At 37.0% G+C, this 20,901-nt stretch overlaps 1 protein-coding gene across 3 annotated transcripts in view; it reads right to left on the minus strand.

Moving 5' to 3' along the window:
• The window catches only part of USP33 (ubiquitin specific peptidase 33), a 63,886-nt gene that overhangs the window by 24,041 nt on the left and 18,944 nt on the right, over nucleotides 1–20,901 (minus strand). For all 3 annotated transcript variants that reach the window (XR_010940910.1, XM_067726624.1, XM_067726623.1), the window contains exons 2-10: nucleotides 12,649–12,780; nucleotides 12,392–12,445; nucleotides 11,898–11,960; nucleotides 10,611–10,763; nucleotides 8,272–8,374; nucleotides 7,459–7,528; nucleotides 5,845–5,958; nucleotides 3,289–3,367; nucleotides 1,745–2,156 (exon numbers count right to left, since the gene is read on the minus strand). Coding sequence is in view for 2 of the 3 variants with exons in the window: in XM_067726624.1 (XP_067582725.1) it covers nucleotides 1,745–2,156; nucleotides 3,289–3,367; nucleotides 5,845–5,958; nucleotides 7,459–7,528; nucleotides 8,272–8,374; nucleotides 10,611–10,763; nucleotides 11,898–11,960; nucleotides 12,392–12,445; nucleotides 12,649–12,729 (1,129 nt within the window). In the remaining variant the exon portion in view is untranslated. The remainder of the gene's footprint in view (nucleotides 1–1,744; nucleotides 2,157–3,288; nucleotides 3,368–5,844; nucleotides 5,959–7,458; nucleotides 7,529–8,271; nucleotides 8,375–10,610; nucleotides 10,764–11,897; nucleotides 11,961–12,391; nucleotides 12,446–12,648; nucleotides 12,781–20,901) is intronic.

Raw genomic sequence — 20,901 nt, forward strand, 5'->3', positions numbered from 1 at the left:
AATTGTACATAACAGACCCTGAAACAGAATGATTTCAGGGATTTTTCCAGATAATGCAAAATAAATGACTTTCATTACTTTCACAGAGGCATTTCTCATTATCCCAACCATGACTAAAAGCAGACTGCATAATATTGGGGGAAGAAAGAGGAGGAGACTCGCTCTAGCCTTTCAGAAGGGAATAAAGTTAATATCATCTAGGTCAGGGATTGGCAAATGATTCCTGTAACAGACCAGATAGTAAATATGTTGGGTTTTGCATGTCATACACGGTCTTTGTCACATTTTTCAATCAGAAAATGTAAAACCTCAGATCCCTGATCCAGGTCATCAATTAGTTACTAATTGTAAGCATAAACTTGCTATGGAGCAATAAAGAACCAGTAGGTCAAGTAATCAGGCTTAATCAGGCTTTTGATGAGGAAAGGCTAGATAGCAGACGGCTAAGTCTTTCAATACTGAAATTTCACATATCTATTGACTAAGCAACTTCTAACCACATCTAAACTTCTAAACATAACATCAGTATAATCAAGGAGCCTAACATGTTCTCCTGACTAGAAGGCATTTATGCACTGCACATGGGTGAACCACAAGTATTCCTGTGGTTAAGGAAATATCCTTCTCCTCCAGAAAAAATGTGGGGTTCAAAAACATAAGTAAATTGTTTAGTAGTTCCTACTCTTCAGTAATTACAAAAGATACATTTTTTATGTTCCTTGTCTGCCACTTATTTTAAGGTCAGAGAATCTGAACCTCTGATGGTTTAATTTTATGTGCTTTGGAGAATTAAATACCACATTAAGCTAACACAAGTTAACCCTAGAAGAAATAAATATAAAATGCAAAGCAACCTAGCTCAACTATTTTTCATTTGGCCACTTGCTCTTTCCCACAGGAACAATGACATGTATAACGGTATAATCTATCGTAACAGGGTTCATTATAGTTAATTAAACTCCTATGCCAAACATACACCAAGTATTTCATAGCTGATATGACTCCAATGACAGCAATCTAAATCTAACAGTCTACAATTTGGATTATTTTGCTATTTTGCAGATCTCAACCGAATCTAGTTTAAATGACATTAACTTAACACTCACATGCAAATAGTACTAAACTCTACTAGTCAGAAAGCCCAAAAGTAACATCTATTTAATACCCTCTTTCTTTCAATTAGTATGGTTGAATTATAATGTCATATACTACACACAAAATATTAAGCTAAAGCTATTAATTATTCTATTTTATTTTTATTATGCTAAATATAAACTGTGAACATTAACATGTAAATTAGAAATGTATTCTAAAGTCACATGTCAGGCTAATTCCGCTCTCCCCCAAATCAGAAAATGGTAAAATTACAAATATCATCTTAAATATAAACATATCTTGGGGCTTCCCTGGTGGCGCAGTGGTTGAGAGTCTACCTGCCGATGCAGGGGACATGGGTTTGTGCCCTGGTCCGGGAAGATCCCACATGCCGCGGACTGGCTGGGCCCCTGAGCCATGGCCGCTGAGCCCGCGCATCTAGAGCCTGTGCTCCGTAACGGGAGAGGCCACAACAGTGAGAGGCCCGCATACCACCCACCCACACACACACACCCACACCCACACAAAATTATATATATATATGTGTGTGTGTGTGTATATATATATATATATATATATATATAAACACATTTTGCACCCTTTGTCTAAAAATGAAACACTATCATTTGAAAATTATAAAAATTGTCACCTGAAGCTCTGCTGTGTATTTGCACTTTGACAGTTTCCTGATTGTTGAAGTCAACTGTTTCAGACACAGAGTCTCTATCTAATTCTCCTTCAGAATTCGCTTTATTAATCTTATTGCACATCTTCTCTTTTTGCCAATCTTTTGACATTTCGGAATTGTTTTCATCATCCTGAATTAACATTGTTGTTTCATTATTATCTTCAGAAAAGCTTCTAGACCCATTTTCATTTTCGGCTTTATCACTGCTGCTACAAGATTCACAAGACTGAAAATCTGCATCTGACTGGCTCTTGTCTTCCTCCATGGTCTCCTCAGTCATTATAGTTTGAGGATCCTCTTCTACTTCCATGACCTGTTCTTTCAGTTCTTCATGAAGCAGATCCATTAAACATCGAAGGAATTCTTGAGCATCCTAATATATAAGCAACATAGATATTACCATTTCATTAAAAACACATGTATGTAGAAATGAGAAAATATACAAAATGTGGTTAGCAACTGATTTCTAAATGTGTAGCTTTATACTAAGGAAATACAACTTTGTAGACACAAGGCATTGGAGGGATAGGAAGCACTAAGTTCTAAAAAGTTATGTAAATAAAACAAAAGTAATTAAAAAACTGAACATGTATTTCAATTAAAACTAAAAAAAACAATAAACAACAGCAACAAAAAACTGAAGATGATCTGGAGGTCAGCTTTAGTACTGCTGCTATTTTAAAAAACTTGAGTAAGGATTTGCCTCATCTGACAATAACAACTGAGAGAGATATCCTAAATTCAAGTATAAGTTTGGCTTAAAACTAAAGCTTTATCCAATTTTGCACTGTATCTCAAAAATCCTTGATCAACCTAGAATGTTTATTGAAAATACAAATTCGTAGGCCCCAACTTATGTCTACCAAGTCTCTGTGATCCAGGAATTTGCAACAGAAAAAGTTAACAGAGAACAGGTATTGTTTTGAAAAAGAAACACATGTGAGGACCAGGTATTAACATGAAAAAACATTATATAAAGTACAATAATTGAAACTGCCATTGGTGTCAATCCAAAAAATTACAGGTCGATGAAACAGCTTAGAAAGCCCAGAAACAGACCTTATTATACATTAATGTAAGCATCAAATTAATAAAGAAGAAACTTTTAAAACCAGATAAGAAAATTCTTAAATCTGTACTTTCATACAATTTGTTAGCTGTTTGCGGAAAATTAAATTTGGATTATATTGTAATGTGAAATAAATGACACGTCTAAAGAATTTTTTTTTTATTAAATCAGAAAATACAGGTAAAATTTATCTCTGGATGTGGAACTTTTCAAAGCTAAAAGCGCTAGAATATACTGACATATTTAAACACCCCCAAATTTAAAATTTCTAGAAAAATATGAAATTAAGAGAAAAGTGGAAAAATGTAAGCCAAAAATATGATATGGGGTTATTATTCTTAGAATAGCAAATGAGTATATAATAGTATAATGCATAATAGCACTCTGCAAATGTATTAAAGATTAATATTATGAATAAAGAGCAATAAAGACGTACCTGCTGAGAATATCCCCGAAATGTTGGATTTACAGTTTTAATTCCTTGAAACAGATTAGTAGGCACTACAAATCCTGGCCTGAGGAAGAAAACAGTTTTAGGAAGAAATCTGTGATTTTTAGTTTTTATTTTAGAAATGAGCAATCAGGGACTTCCCTGATGGTCCAGTGGTTGAAAATCCACCTTCCAATGCAGGGGACACAGGTTTGATCCCTGGTCAGGGAACTAAGATCCCACATGCCGTGGGGCAACTAAGCCCACGCTCCAAAACTAAGGAGCCCACGTGCCACAACTAAAGAGCCCGCATGCCGCAACTACAGAGCCCAAGTGCTCTGGAGCCCATGCAACACAACTAAAGAGCCTGTGTGGTACAACTACTGAGCCCGCACACTCTGGAGCCTGCGTGTCACAACTAGAGAGAAGCCCGCGTGAGCAATGAAGACCTAACACAGCCAAAAATAAATAATAATAATAAAAAAAAGAAACGAACAATCAAAAATTCAGAGAGTTAAACTGAAAAGTATTTGTGTTTCAGAAAATCATTCAAGGGCTTCCCTGGTGGCGCAGTGGTTGAGAGTCCGCCTGCCGATGCAGGGGACACGGGTTCGTGCCCCGGTCTGGGAAGATCCCACATGCCACGGAGCGGCTAAGCCCGTGAGCCTTGGCTGCTGAGCCTACGCGTCCAGAGCCTGTGCTCCGCAACGGGAGAGGCCACAACAGTGAGAGGCCCGCGTACCGCAAAAAAAAAATAAAAAGAATCATTCAAAATTGCCCAATACTGGGACTTCCCTGGTGGTCCAGTGGCTGAGACTACGCACTCGCAATGCAGGGGACCCAGGTTTGATCCCTGGTCAGGGAACTAGATTCCACATGCCGCAACTACGAACCGGCACAGCCAAATAAACAAATAAAATAAATAAATATTTTTTTTAAAAAGAGGGCGTGTGTGGTGGTGGTGGGACGAATTGGGAGATTGGGGTTGACATATATACACTAATATGTATAAAATAGATAACTAATACGAACCTGCTGTATAAAAAAATAAAATGAAATTTTAAAATACAGGGACTTCCCTGGTGGCGCAGTGGTTAAGAATCTGCCTGTCAATACAGGGGACACGGGTTTGAGCCCTGGTCCGGGAAGATCCCACATGCTGCAGAGCAACTAAGCCCGTGCACCACAACTACTGAGCCTGCGCTCTACAGCCCACGAGCCACAACTACTGATGCCCGTGCGCCTAGAGCCTGTGCTCCGCAACAAGAGGAGCCACCACAACGAGAAGCCAGTGCACCGCAACGAAGAGTAGCCCCTGCCCACCACAAATAGAGAAAGCCCGCGCACAGCAATGAAGACCCAACATAGCCAAAAATAAATAAACTGATGAATTAATTTTTAAAAAAAGAAAAAAAGATTGCCCCTTCGTTTAAAAAAGAAAACAGTGAGAAAAAAAAGAGAACAAAAGCAAACAAAAAAATTGCCTAGTATTATGCTTCACAGGTTCATCAAAATAGCTTATTTTTGATATTTAAGCTACGTAATTTATTGTTCTCCCCCCTAATGAAATGATTATGCTCTACTATATGATTTTTCAAAAAATACTTCTAATTACTTAAAATAATATTTTAATTACTTAAAATTCCTGGGATAAGTATATCTAGTACACTATCTAAATAAAAATTTTAAACCAGCCATCAAATACTCATGAAAACAAAAATGAAAAGTAAACCAGATGCAAGATTTAATCACTTAAAATTCTGTACTATAACACTTCTGAAGTTTAGTAAACTTCCAAGAATATTAAGTTTATAGTTGCAGGGCAAAGAAGCTTAAACATAGCAGTTAAGGGTTAATTCTAGTTATTCAGTAAGGAACTTAGAAACGTTAGAACCCTTGGCAGCAACGGGTAATACCCAATAGGGATAAATGACAAGAGAGAATTCTGTCTCTTGAATATTAGAAATGTGAATGATATATAACTTCACATCCCAAAATAATTCATTAAAACAATCTTTTCCTAGCATACTGAAATGACAGTAATAACAAATTTTTAACTCTAGAGATACTCTTTAGTAGGGAGTCAAATATCTCAAAGAAAACTGAAGCACTTAAGAATATAAGTACATGAAAGCTTTGGTGATTGTTTTCTTAGAAGAAAGGCTGGGCAGTTCTTAGGAACCATTAAATGCAACTTTCTGAATAGTTCTAATACAAAATATTACAGCAAACAATTATTTTTCTAATGCTACACTTAGAATAAATAAAGATAAGCAGAAAAATAAACATTCATATATGCCTCTATGGTCTGATTTTAGCACTGTGAGAATGCCTACTCCTGAATTAAAAATCAAAAGTGTCAGTAACAGCAGCTTTAACAGTTCAACATTTTATCTCCAGTCCAGATATTTCCTTTGGATGTTCATTTTCAAATATAACATGCCCAAAACTGAGTGTCTCAAATCTCCTTTTTACAGCTCTATAAATGCACCTGCAAATGTTTAATATTTATGATATTCATTTAAAAATATAATAATGAAAATAAACATATTAAGTACATACCTGCTTTTATGCCACAGCTCTGTCATCAGTTTGAGATAACTTTTACAAATAGCTGGTTTCTTATCTGTTCGGGCTAGTCCTCCACAATCAAGAAAAAACTGTGTCAAAGGTGGGCTAGTTTAAAAAAAAAAAAGGTTAAAAAAAAAAAAGTTAGAGTGCAGTCACAGCTTAATACTGATTGACTTCTAGTCATTCAATGAATTGACAGCACATAGAGCCCTGTATCTGTTACTTCTTTGCTCCCTTTTACAGCTTCACATTCTTTCCTTCATTATCTTGCTCAACCCATCAAATCAGATTTGACCCACCACATCAGAGTCCTCAATGCTGCCAAATCCAGTAAAGACCTTTCATTTCCCCCTCAGTAGCATTTGTCACAGGTGGTTCACCCATTTCTCTTGACCAACGTAATGCACTTTTTTACTTTTCTTCTTGACCTCTCTGGTAACTCTTTTCCCTCTTTATTGTTTTTTCTGCTCTTACCAGGTATATAACTATCAGGGTTCCTCAACTTTTCATCTCTTCCCTGGGTGATCGTCTGCAGAGCATTCCATACTGCACCTACCTACTTTACAGGACTATAATTAAAAAAAAAAAAACTAATTGCTTTATTAGAGACTTTCCACCTACAGAAAAATATAAAATATTTTCCTAGGACCTCTGAACTAAAAGTGATTTGAGGAATTAATTAGTTTAAGCTCCTTGTTTTCTAGATGTAAAAACAAATAACTTCCTCAAAGACATACAACCACCTAGGGTCTGAGCCAGGACCAGCAGTCTTAGGAAACTACAGGCACGATCAAAGCAACCCCATTGGGACAACAATGGATTATGTCCCAACTCAGTTTCTTACCTACTCTACCTTAAGAGTTACTCAACAAGAAAGAGGAAATAACTTTTTCAGGAATATTTACACATTTAGGCTTTAGTTAATCCAGATAATTTTTTAAGTGGGGGCATTTCAGAAAAGGGGGGGAGGCAGCACTATGTGTTGAGAGGGGTGAGGGAAGAGGTACAGCAAGGATTTAATGGGATCCTGTTGGCTAGGGGAATTGAATATAATTGTCACCTCTTTCCCATATTACTATTAATGTATATTTCTTTCTTTTCTCTTCTCACTCCTTTCTTCTCAGTGTACTACAGCAGCACGGTTTTCTGCTCCAAGAGTAACTCTATTATTCTTTTTTCATAATTTTATTTTATTTTTTTATTTTTGGCTACACTAGGTCTTTGTTGCTGTGCGCGGGCTTTCTCTCGTTGCAGTGAGTGGGGGCTACACTTTGTTGCAGTGTGCGGGCTTCTCATTGCAGTGGCTTCTCTTGTTGCGGAGCACAGGCTCTAGGCTCGCAGGCTTCAGTAGCTGCGGCACGTGCGCAGGCTCAGTAGTTGTAGCTCGTGGGCTCTAGAGCATAGGCTCAGTAGTTGTGGCGCACAGACTCAGTAGTTGTGGCGCGCGGGCTTAGTTGCTCCGTGGCATGTGGGATCTTCCCAGACCAGGGATCAAACCCGTGTCCCCTGCCTTGGCAGGCGGATTCCTAACCACTGCACCAGCAGGGAAGTCCTCCAAGAGTAACTTTAAAAAACTATACTAACAAAATTAATTTATCTACTTACCAATTGGAAAGAGCCTGCAAAGCTGCATTCATATAACAAGTATTTCCAATATTTTTCAAACCTGTAAGACCTATTAGGAAAAATTATAAGTTATGTTATCATTCAATAATGCAATGACTCAATTTTATGAGTGTTCGCTGAATATGTAACTAGGTAATTATTATGGTTCCCAAACTATGTTAAGGAAATACAAAATACATTATAGAAATACAAACAGCAACTTGAATAACCAAAGAGGTCAGACTTACACCAAAGTGTTAATTTTCAGAAAATTATTTAAATATATCCTTAAAGGGTTAAGATTCCCTTACATCAACTATAAAACAGAAAAGTCTGTACTAAACTATACAGATAGTTTATACTAAGAACTGTGGGCTTTAGTAAAGTGATGCAAGAGAAAAGAAGCATCAAAGTTGTCCGTTTGCTTTTTCACAGATACAATTTTACTAGGTCAAATTTCAGAACTTTTTTTAAAATACAATTACTTTATTGATTTATTACAATCAAATACTGCCAACTAGCATTACTTCCACTCATGCATCATTAAAAACAAAAGGATATTTCCTTGGTATTTTCAAGTGATGCATAATACAATAAATAAACAAAAAAAGGTAGAACTTAAAAATGCACCCTGATTAATTATGTAAACTGATAATTTTTTTTAAAAAGCATAACCGATAATCTGATTCCTAGGAATTTTTTTTGTAATTATCTTCTGATCATCTCTAGATTTTGAAATATTCACATGATACAATTTCCTAAAGAAATGGACAGTAGCATACAAAGGAGTGTTATACAGGAGAATTATTTTACCTCTTGCCTTAAGTTCATCTTCTTCTTCCACTTCTATGTCCAGATCATCAAATACAGCAACCAGAGGAGTTTTTAACGTTGTGTTACTGGGTATTTTAAAATCCTGGATAACAGAAAAGATAGCAGGCTTGAACAAATCCTTAGGTCAAAAATTTTTTTTAATTTGTTCGCAGCTTATCTGTAGACTTCTACAATCTCTCCTGATACTTGTTACTAAAGTTATTTTGCATCCTTTTATGCATATGAAATAGTTTTAAATATTTTTTAAAATTCCAATATTAATTCCTGAGAATTGGATTAACTCAAGAGGTTGCAACTGGTGACTTGGTCAAATGCTAGTCCACAGTTTTAAAAAAAAAGGACAAAAACCGAAACAAAAGCAAAACTTTGAGCTAATATTTTAAAAATTGAGTGAGCTCATATAAAAATCAAATTCTGCAAGTTCTCTTCTAATAGCAGAAGATCAAAGTACACTGAACCCATTTAGCAACCATCAGTGGGAGGAGGAAACTGAACAGCAGAATGTACTTAGCACGTGCTCTCCAACTTATTACAGCCTATTTCTCTTCTTCAAGGCATGCATATATGCACTTACACCCACCCACTTTATACATTTACTTTACCTTCCTGGCATCTGTAGATACTAGATAGTTGGGTAGGCCCCATATTCTCACTTTGGTGTATTGAAATACAGAGAAGTAGAGCAGCTTTAAAAAAAAATCATTCAAAATCTTACCTCGTACAAAACTGTTTGAAAAATCTTAATGACATTTGAATGGTTTCCAATACTGTTATTCTATAATTAATGTTCTGATGAACTGGGTTCAAACAGCCTGTAAATTTTATACTGCTAAAAAAAATCTGTACAAATAACTTTCTTTTTCTTCTGAGTAACTTCTTCAACAATGGGATCATCAGGAAGTTGTATGAAATTAAATTCATGCCTTTTATGTGTTATAACTATAACTCACCAGAAAATTATTTACAAGCTATCAGAAAAGTATCAGTATACTTATTCAACCAGATTCAGCATTCACTAAGAGTTTGCAATCATAATCTATTTGGGCAGAAATGGCAGATAGCTGTTTTAACTTACTTTTCTTTAGTCAGTGATGATTATTTTCTCGATGTGTTTTAATCTGTATTTCTTCTTTGTGAACTATCTGTACTTATTCTTTAGATTATTATAAATTGTTATCAGTTCCTCATGTGATTAAACTTTTAATTATCACATTTTTGTTAATAGTGTTAGAGGGTTCAGGTAAACTTATTTTCAAACTACCATGGCATTCAAAAGAAAACCAAAAAACACGTTTTTGAATGATAAATAGGTATCAGTAGGAGAAACAGTAATGATGGTAATTTATAAACTAGAGTTATTCAACTATGAAACTAGAAATGCAACAAGTATACCTTGTCTAAAATCTAGTCACTTGAAGTTATATAACGTGTGAGGCAAGCAAATTTACTATCACAAATATCTACCATCAGAATGTGATACAAAGATACAACACAAAATATCTTAAGAATTGGTATCAAAGAACACAATTATAGAAATACAATGTGATTTCTATAACACAGAAGGAAAAAACTCACTGATGTGTTAATTAAACCATACAGACCAAATGATGATAGGACGCCTACTATTCTTATTTTTTTCATTCCTTTTCCTATTTTTTCTTTTTTTTTTTTTTTTGGCCACGCCGCGCGGCAGGCAGGATCTTAGTTCCCCAACTAGGGATCGAACCCATGCGCCCTGCAGCGGAAGCGCGGAGTCTTACCCACTGGAGGGCCAGGGAAGTCCCTCCCTTTCCTATTTTTTATATGACTAGAAAAGTCTCAATATTAAGTGACCAATCTTTGCAAGCTTATCCATCTTTTGTAACCAAACACTGATGTTAAGCTTTAATGTATTCTATCTGGTTTTCAATAAATTAGTAAAATGTTTACAGTAATATACATTGGGGTGAAGCAGGGAGGGAAATGAGGAAAAGAGAGCTGAATTAGGGCCTATCAAAGAAGGCCCATCACCTCTCCTAGAATCAGACTGGCTAGAAAAAGAAACATTATTTAAACCAGCTGTTTTTTTAAGTTTTTAAAACACATCAGATGCTCTTCCATCTTCAGACAGGTGTGGGCTTCAATTTCACTCTAATCCATCACTCTATAAAAGAACAAAGGCCAGCTTCGGTGTTTCATTTGAGGAAAGGAGGCACATTATGGAAATTTTTTAAAGTACAGGTAAAGTAGGGCTCTTTTAGATTTCAGCTACATGACAAATTCTGAAATTATTACCTGAAAATATTTGATATTTTAATTACACAGATTTAGATTATTACCTGGATACTATTTTCTTGTGTTTGGTGAAGTGGTTTTACATGAGGTAATGAAGGCTGAGTTCCTAATTTTCTATCCAAAAATACTTCTTTGCTGCAAGCATAACACCATACTCGAAGAGTGGTAAGGTTCACAGTTAAATAATGCTTTGTCTCCTGTATAATTTCATGGGAGAGAGGGAAGAAGAGTCAAAATTATAGTTGAAAACCTTTCAAAAGATCATAGAAGATAAACTGCTGGCCTTTGATGAATAACAATATACTCAAAAGAGAAAATTTAAACTGGAGCACCAAAAAACCATTTTTTAGATAAATTAGATAAATAGATAAATAGATAAATCTAAGCCTACTCCAAAAGTTATTCTATTGTCATTTTTCACCACTATTCATTATAAAGATAAACACAAGAGTTATTATAAGACTCTGCTTTGCGGTTAGCAAGTAATTATAATACAAGAAAACTGACAATAGCACAGTTAACTGTTCCAGGAGATCAGAATGGCAAAAGAATATAAATGACATGAATCAAAGCACAAAACAGCTCAAGCGATAGTGAATATGATCTTGGATATACGAAACTCCATCCTTTCTCAACTAGAGTTCTGCAAGAGAATAATGCCCTATAGACAATGATCTGAGTAACTATTTTCTCAATTCTCCCAAGAATGGTACAGAGTACCACCATTCTAGATGCACCAAAGAGAAGTAAATTAACTATGTACCATGATGCCTGAGAGCCTTAATTAATTCTCTTGAAGAACCCTGGTTGAGAACAGTTAATGCTGTAGAGATAAATATGAACAAGACAGTTCATTCTCAAGAAAATGTATAGTTTAGAATGGGAGCTCTATCTAATCTGTAAAAGAAGCATGCCAGAATTACACACAAGCACCAAAAAACCAGGGTGACGTAGAAACGGGACTCCAGTAAGGAGGATGTAGAGAAAAAGGTATATGAGTTGAGACTTGAAGTCAGTCAGGCCCTGTCATAGCCTAGGCTTCTATTCTTGACTTCAACTTCCATATCCTACTAATATCTTCAGCTACCACCTCCATACATCTGGAGGTACATTTCTTAAAATCACTACTCTCTTAATTACAACCTCTTTCTAATACTGATCTTAGCAATTCCCCTCCCCACCTTTTTATAAGCTAAGATTTAACACGTTTATTAAAAAAAAAAAGAAAAACGGACAAAATTTTGAATTACAACTTAATGTTTTATTTGCTTTCCCTTTCCTTCAGGCTCTCTTTAAAAAACGTCTTGCATGAAATTTTTCTACATACATACCTGAGAATGTATGGTGCTATGATCTATTTGTGATTCACCGCAGCCAACATATGAACATCTATTCTATAAATAATTATATAAAAAGGAAAATTAGGTATTTATAACATGTAAGTTTACAATAATAGCATTACAATTACATTTACAATGAAGTTCTGATCACATGGTTTAACGGAAAGATTAAATGACTTCCCAAGTCAGTTATTTTAACCAAAAGGTACTAGGCACAAAAGAATATAACTGGAATATTTATAAGCTAAAAGATATGTCTCCGCTAATAAAAGGTGAGGGTAAAATATTTTAGTGATTTACCAAACTCTGCGAAAAGCACTGTAAATTAAAGCCCAAAGTTTAAAGTTTAATTTTTATAATCGATAATGATCTTCTTAAAGTATGTTCATTTATGAAGTCCTCTAAGTGTCAAAAAAAATCTTCTAGTTAACCTTATTCAGATATAAATTTTTATATCAAACTTTTGAGAAGAAACATACACATACCTCCAGGCACGCCCAAAGGTTTGGTCCTCTGACTTTACAATCCTGACAAGAACCCTATGAAAGGAAAATCACACAGGCAACATTACCGTTACATAAATACAGCCAAATATATACATTCACTAATATCATATATAAAAAATTTGGATTCATGAACATAGAATATTGTAGTAATCTACAGAAAACACATATCTGGGAGAAAAAAGAATATGATCTTTTAAAGGATTTTTTAAAGGAAGAAAAAAAGCCCTCTTTCTTACATGAGATTTTTGTATTAAATCTTCTTTAGTTATTTCACCAACTGAATCCAAATGCGGACAATGACCTCGAAAAGCTGACATTTTGTTAGAAATGTTTTCCTGTTTCTCAAGGCTTTCCAAATGAGGTAATACCTACAGAAAAATTGACCAGAAAAGTCAATTTTAAAAGTGCTAATATATTAAAAATTATTAAAAGATAAAACAAGAAGCATACATGTTTATAAGTTTGCCCTACAAAAGTGTATATTTTCAAATACATCTAGGGTACTTTCACAATTGAAGTTAATTTCAACACTGGAAGTTTCTCTACTAATAAATAATCATTTTATTAAAATTGATACCTATGAGTCAATGTAAGTTTGTTTCTCCATTACTTTTGCTGCTTTTTCCCCTTTCTCCCATTTCATTTTTTAAAGGTAAATAAAAGGGAAAAAACGTCAGGTTATTCAATTTAAGTATTTTTACCCCTTCTTATTTTTCGTTTAAAAAGATTAACGCTTAGGCTAGAATTGGAATTGAAAAGAAAAAGAATTCAAATGGAAACCTTCATTTTCACACTAGCAATAGCCCACTGATGATATAAATGAAATAGTTTGGTATCCTAGCAATAAACCAGCATAGTCAATTCACATCAGAGTTTCTCAACCCTGGCACCACTGACACTTCAGGCCAGATAATTCTCTCTTGTGGAGGGTTGTCCTGTACATTGTAAGATATTTAGCAACATTCCTTCTTCTACCCACTAGATACCAGAACACCCTCACTACTACCACTCTGAGCTTCGACAACCAATGTCATTAGACAGTGTAAAATTATGTCCTCTGGGGACAAAGTCATCCCAGGTTAAGAACCACATTATCATATGATCCTTCCAACAGCACTGAGATAGGCACCATTATTATCTTCATCTGCATATAAGGCTAATAAGAGAAGAAAACCTAACTGAGTTCGCATTGTTAACATAGGATTCAAACTAGGATTTGAATCCACCTATATATCTCATGGGTAAGAGCCAAGGACTCTAAAGTCAAATAGACCTGAAGATTCCAGTAAGTGCTGAATGCCGTACTCCTACCGTAAGGGTTAAATGAGGTAGTACATGTCACGTGTGTAGCACATACTACACATACACATAAAACTTTATTAGGCACTCTGCATCATCCCTTGAGGTTTTTTTATATGACCAGTAAAGGTCTCAGACCTCCCTCCCCTATGAGACAACCAGTTTAAGACTGAGGTAGTTTCCCAAATCAATAATAATTTTCCTAATATTCTTCAGGAGTTTCCTCAATTCCATTAAAGTAAACAGAAGGCAAAGTATTTTGCAATCCCAGTGAACTTAATTTCCTCCAAGACATCACAATGTACTGTAATGTCACTAAATTTTATCTGCCTCTACTTTAAATCTTATGAATCATAGAGCAAACTTATACACTGCATTCGATGCCCAGATTATCTTATGAATGGTTTAAGTGAGTGATTTCCAAGTAAACATCTCAAGTCTAACTCAGTAAGGATTTCTAGGTCGTCTTTGGACTGCACATTCTACCCATCTATCTATCTATCTATCGCTGTGTTGGGTCTTTGTTGCTGCACACAGGCTTTCTCTAGTTGCAGAGAGTGGGGGCTCTCTTCGTTGCGGTGCGCAAACTTCTCAATGCAGTGGCTTCTCTTATTGTGGAGTACGGGCTGTAGGCACGTGGGCTTCAATAGTTGCAGCACAGGGGCTCAGGAGTTGTGGCTCGTGGGCTCTAGAGCACAAGCTCAGTAGCTATGGCGCACGGGCTTAGTTGCTCTGCAGCATGTGGGATCTTCCCAGACCAGGGATCGAACCCGTGTCCCCTGCACTAGCAGGCGGATTGTTAACCACTGCGCCACCAGGGGAAGTCCCGGATTGTACATTCTTAATAACAGGGCATTTTATGAACTTTCATTCATCTTTGGGGTTTGAGAAACTTATTTGGGAAAAAGTTAAGAAACTTTCTAGGAAAGAATAAACAGTTATACATGTGCTGAAATATTAACACATTAGAAAACACATTAAATAAAAAGCTTCTATCAAATCAAATCAAATGATAAGTCCAATATTATACTGCAACTTACAAAATACAACAGGAATAAGGCTGGGGTTGATATTGAATAAGTCATTATTTATAAATACCACATTACTACGTAATATTACATAAGCCATGCTCCTGACTTTCAGAGCATGAAGTTAAACTTAAAATAATTAATATTTTCCATTTTTTATTTATATATGGAGGAGGGTTTCCCACCCACCTCTCACTTCCTTTTGTAATTAGATATCTTTTCCCTCTTACCCAAATACTCCCACTTGCAACCATAATGGAGTGACATGGACCAGATTTACCCTCTCAAATAAGTAAGAAACCAGACCAAAAAATATAAAATAATGGTTTTCAGACACAGACACTGGATAACAGGTACTGCAGGACACTGATCCATAAGAAGATAAAAACAAGGTGACTACCCCAACTTACTGCCTGGAGAGAATTTCCTTCTAGGCCACAGTACAGGTAGAAGAAAACCCAAAAAGATTTTGGTGATCTCTCTAAGTTGAAGAGACAGAGTTGAAAATTCAGGGAGGCCAAGGTGAGTAACAGACAGTAAAGAACTGAATAGAGAGAAGTGAACTCTGGAGATTCGTAAAGGGCTACCATTATGTTTTCAACCAGTACTGATGAGCATGTGCCTGTGATTAAACTACCCTAAGAAGGGGAAAGAACTATTGGAAAGGAGCAGGTAGAACAATTCTCAAAGCCAACCCAGGTCTGTCTGTGTTTCCACCAGAGTTGAAAGATTTCATAATACAGAAGGAATAAAATAGCATACTCAGAAGGGTATCACCTTAGTATTGGGAAAAAATTATCCCTAGAAGAAAGACTACTTTGGTTCTGCCTTCAAAAAGTTCAAAAGAGAGCATTACAGGGTCAAACTGTTCCCAAGAAATTTAACTGTGCCTCAGAAAAAAAAATGAACATTTAAAGGAATGAAAACAACCAGCACCTGACAAGGTAAAAATCAAATGTCTGGCATCCAATCAAAAACTATAAGATATACAGGGGCTTCCCTGGCAGCACAGAGGTTAACAATCTGCCTGCCAGTGCAGGGTACACAGGTTCGAGCCCTGGTCTGGGAAGATCCCACATGCCGTGGAGCAACTAAGACCATGCGTCACAACTACTGAGCCTGTGCTCTAGAGCCTGCAAGCCACAACTACTGAGCCCACGTGCCACAACTTCTGAAGCCCACACACCTAGAGCCCGTGCTCCACAACAAGAGAAGCCACCACAATGAGAAGCCAGTGCACCACAACAAAGAGTAGTCCCTGCTTGCCACAACTAGAGAAAGCCCACGCACAGCAACAAAGACCCAATGCAGCCAAAAATAAACAAATTAATTAATTAATTTAAAAAAATTATAAGATAGGGCTTCCCTGGTGACGCAGTGGTTGAGAGTCCGCCTGCCGATGCAGGGGACACGGATTCGTGCCCCGGTCCGGGAAGATCCCACGTGCCGCGGAGCGTCTGGGCCCATCAGCCATGGCCGCTGAGCCTGCGCGTCTGGAGCCTGTGCTCCGCAAGGGGAGAGGCCACAGCAGTGAGAGGCCCGCGTACCGCAAAAACAAAACAAAAAAAATTATAAGATATACAATGAAGGAAAATCTGACCCTCAGTGGGGAAGAAAAACTAAGGGACCCAGACATAAGACAGATGATAGAATAAAGGATACAAATGATAAGGAGAGACATGAAAGATAGGGGAAAAAAGACCCAAATCAAGTATTTAGATGTTAAAAAAAAAATTTGAGGTGAAAAATACAATGGATGAGATTAAGAGTAGATAAGACAAGGCAAAAGAATAATGAACTTGAAGACACAGCAAAAGAAACTATGAAACACAAAGATGGAGAAACTTAAACAAGAGCATCACTCAGCTAGATGGAAAAGTCTGAACAGGATGAAAACTAAAAAACCTACAAATTGAAGCAACACAAGATATAAGAACAAATAAAACCACAGCATATCAAAAACAAGTTGCTTAAAACCAGTGACAGGACAGACATCTTAAAAGCAGCCCCAAAAGACCCAGAATGTATACTAGAAACAACATAAGCTGGAAGGCAGAGGAGCAACATCTTTACAGTTTACTGAAGGAACACTGTCAACCAAGAACTCCATACCTAGGAAAATATCTTTCAAAAACTAAGGCAAAATAAAGACTGCATTAGACATAATAAAGCTGAAAGAATTTATCACCAGCATACCTGCACTATAAAACCTGTAGGTATGCTTTAATAATTTTCTATATAAATCATACACAAATACACATACAGAGATATACATGGCCATCTTTTTTGTCAATAATATTTTATTTTTTCAATAATATTTTAAAAGACATCCATTTATGTCAAAATTTTCATGGATACATACGAAATGCATTCACACATGGATGCATGCATTCAATCAATTCTTCTAATAATAGACTTTCACTTTGCTTCCATATTCTGCCACTAAAAAATCCATGTAAACATAATGGGTGGGCTTTTATATTTGTATTACATGGGCCAATTTATAAAAATAGATTTTACAATATTACTTTCCAAAAATGCTATAACAATTCATATTTCCACTCATAAGGGAATACCATTTTCTGTACATCAACACCATTTTCTATACTAGTAAAGGTATTACTGGCTTTCTTTTTTTTAACTGTTGTCATTTGATGGGTATGCTGTTATATTTCACTAGTATTTAATTTGCATTGTCTTGACATGCGTGGCTAGCTCAGTCAGTGGAGCACGAGACTCTTTAATTTGCATTACCTTGACAACCTGTGAGACTGTCTTTTCGTGAATTTTATAGCCTCCTAGATTTGTTATTTTATTTAATGGCTCTTTAAATCTTTGCCCTTTTTACAATTGGGTTGATAGCCTCTTCTTGTAAACAGAATCCTGTCTTCTATACTGCAACCATTTTTCAAACTTACTATTTGTCTATTAAGTTTTTAATTTTTAATTTTGATGAAATACACATAAGTTTATCATCCTAACCTTTTTTTTTCTTCCGTACGCAGGCCTCTCACTGTTGTGGCCTTTCCCGTTGCGGAGCACAGGCTCCGGACGCGCAGGCTCAGCGGCCATGGCTCACGGGCCCAGCCGCTCCGGGCATGTGGGATCTTCCCGGACCGGGGCACGAACCCGTGTCCCCTGCATCGGCAGGCGGACTCTCAGCCACTGCGCCACCAGGGAAGCCCATCCTAACCATTTTTAAATGTACAGTTCAGTAGCATTAAGTACACTCACACTGTTGGGCAATCAATCTCCAGAACTCATCCCATCTTGCAAAAGTGAAACTCCACAGCATTACACAGCAACTCTCCATTCCCCCTCCCACCAACCACTGGCAACCACCGTTTCACTTTTTGTCTCTACAAATTTGACTAGTCAGGGTACTTCGCAAGTGAAATAGAGTATTTTCTTTGTGATTTATTTTACTTAGAATAATGTCCTCAACGTTCGTTGATTTTTATAGCTTGGGCCAGAATTTCCTTCCTTTTCCAGACTGAATAACATTCAATTGCGGTGATATCTCACTGTGGTTTTGATTTGCATTTTTGCAATTAATAATGTTGAGCATCTTTTCATGTGCTTGTTAGGCATTTATTTATATACCTTCTTTGGAGAAAAGTCTATTCAAGTACTTGAGCCATTTTTTTAATCGAGTTTTTGCTTTTTGGTTGTTCAGTTGTAGGAGTCCTTTATGTACTCTGGATATTTAGCTCCTTACCAGATACACAATTTGCAAATATTTTCGCCCATTCCATAGGTGGCCTTTTCACTCTGTTGACTGTGTCCTTTGATGCACAGAAGTTTCTAACTGATATAATTCAAGTTATCTATTTACTACTTTTGTGACCTGTGCTTTTAGTGTCAGATCCAAGAAGTCGCTGCCAAATCCAATGTCACAGTTCCCCCCTCTATGTTTTCTTCGAAGAGTTTTAGTTCTTATGTTTAGGCCTTTGATCCACTAAAGTCAATTTTTGTATGTTTGTGTAAGGTAGGGATCCAATGTCATATTTTTGCATATGGATATACAGTTTGCCCAATACCCTTTCTCTAAAAGACTGTTTTTTCTCCCACTGAATGGTCTTGGCACTCTTGACAAAAAACATTTGACCAGGGGATACTTTACTAAGATGGTGAAGTAGGCAGACCCCGAGCTCACCTCCTTCCACACACACACAAAAATTACAACTATTTACAGAGCAACTATCTATGAGAATGACCTGAAGACTAGCAGAAAAGATTTTCCAGAACTAAAGATATGAAGAAGGAACCATGAAATAGATAGAAGGAGCAGGGATGCAATATAGTCAAGACCCACACGCCTGGGTAGGCAACCCACAAACAAGAGAATAATCACAATTGCAGGGAATTCCCTGGTGGTCCAGTGGTTAAGAATCCACCTTCCAGTGCAGGGGACGCAGGTTGGATCCCTGGTTGGGCAACTAAGACCACACATGCTGCAGGGCAACTAAGCCTGTGCACCGCAACTACTGAGCCCACAAGCCACAACTAAACTAGAGAGCCTGCACACCACAACTAGAGAGAAGCCCACGCACCACAATGAAGAGTCCACGTGCCACAATGAAAGATCCCACGTACCATAACTAAGACCAGACACAGCCAAAAATAAGGAATATTAAAAAAGAAATCACTACTACAGAGTTTCTCCACAAGGAGTGAAGGTTCTGAGCCCCACACTGGGCTCTCCAGCCTGAGGGATCTGCACAGTGAAAATGAGCCCCCAGAATATCTAGCTCTGAAGGCCAGCAGGGCTTGAGTATGGGAAAGCTGGCGGTCTGCAGGAAACAAAACTCCACTCTTGACTGGCAACCTCTACAAGAGGCAGCACCTGGCAGCCAACCAGGCCAGGGGCCAGCCCCAGCCACTAGCACACCCACAGCAGTCAGCGCTGCCACAACAGAAGACCCCACAATTGCCCCTTATTTGATAAGGGATCAATATCCAAAATATACAAAAAACTCATACAACCCAACATCAAAGATGCAAGCAACCTGATTTAAAAACGGGCATTTTAAATAGACATTTTCCATAAAAGACATACAGCTAGCCAAGAGACACATGAAAAGATGCTCAGCATCACTAATCATCAGGCAAATGCAAATCAAAACTGCAATGAGATATCACCTCATACCTGTCAAAATGCCTATTATAAAAAGGACAACAAACAAGTGTTGGTGAGGATGTGGAGAAAAGGGAACCCTTGTGCCCTGTTGGTGGGATTGAAAATTGGTACAGCCACTATGGGAAACAGTATGGAAGTTCCTCAAAAAATTAAAAACAGAACTATCATATGATCCAGCAATTCCACTTCTGCATACTTTTCTGAAGAAAACAAAAACACTAATTCAAAAACATACATGGGCATCCCTATGTTAATGCAATATTATTTACAACAGCCAAAATATGGAAACAACCTAAGTATCCATCAACAGATGAATGGATAAAAAATATGTGGGGTGTATACACACACACACACACACACACACACACACACACATATACACAAAATGGAATACTACTCAGCCATAAAAAAGAATGAAACGTTGCCATTTGTGACTACATGGATTGACCTAGAGGGTATTATACTAAGTGAAATAAGTCAAAATAAGAAAGACAAATACGTATACATGGAATGTAAAAAACAAAACAGAAACGAACACATAAACACAGAGAACAGGTGGTTGCCAAAGGGGAAGGGGTGGGGGCATGACAAGAAAAAAAAATTAAAGTAACTACATGAGGTAATGAATGCTAACTAGCTTGACTGTGGTAATTACTTTCCAATGTATGTTTATATGAAACTGCCACATTGTACACCTTATATATAAAAATTTTTGTCAGGGGCTTCCCTGGTGGCGCAGTGGTTGAGAGCCCGCCTGCCAATGCAGGCGACACGGGTTCGTGCCCCGGTCCAGAAAGATCCCACATGCTGCGGAGCGGCTAGGCCCGTGAGCCATGGCCACTGAACCTGTGCGCCCAGAGTCTGTGCTCCGCAACGGAAGAGGCCACAACAGTGAGAGGCCCGCGTACCGAAAAAAAAAAGCCTAAAACTATTGTTAACTTTCTTATGGTACGCTTTATTATTAAAAGTTTGCATTTATAAAATCAGAGAGATCTCATTCTATAATAGCATCTGAGTTTCCA

The sequence above is a fragment of the Pseudorca crassidens genome, chromosome 2 (genome assembly GCF_039906515.1).
Source record: "Pseudorca crassidens isolate mPseCra1 chromosome 2, mPseCra1.hap1, whole genome shotgun sequence".
Taxonomy (NCBI): domain Eukaryota; kingdom Metazoa; phylum Chordata; class Mammalia; order Artiodactyla; family Delphinidae; genus Pseudorca; species Pseudorca crassidens.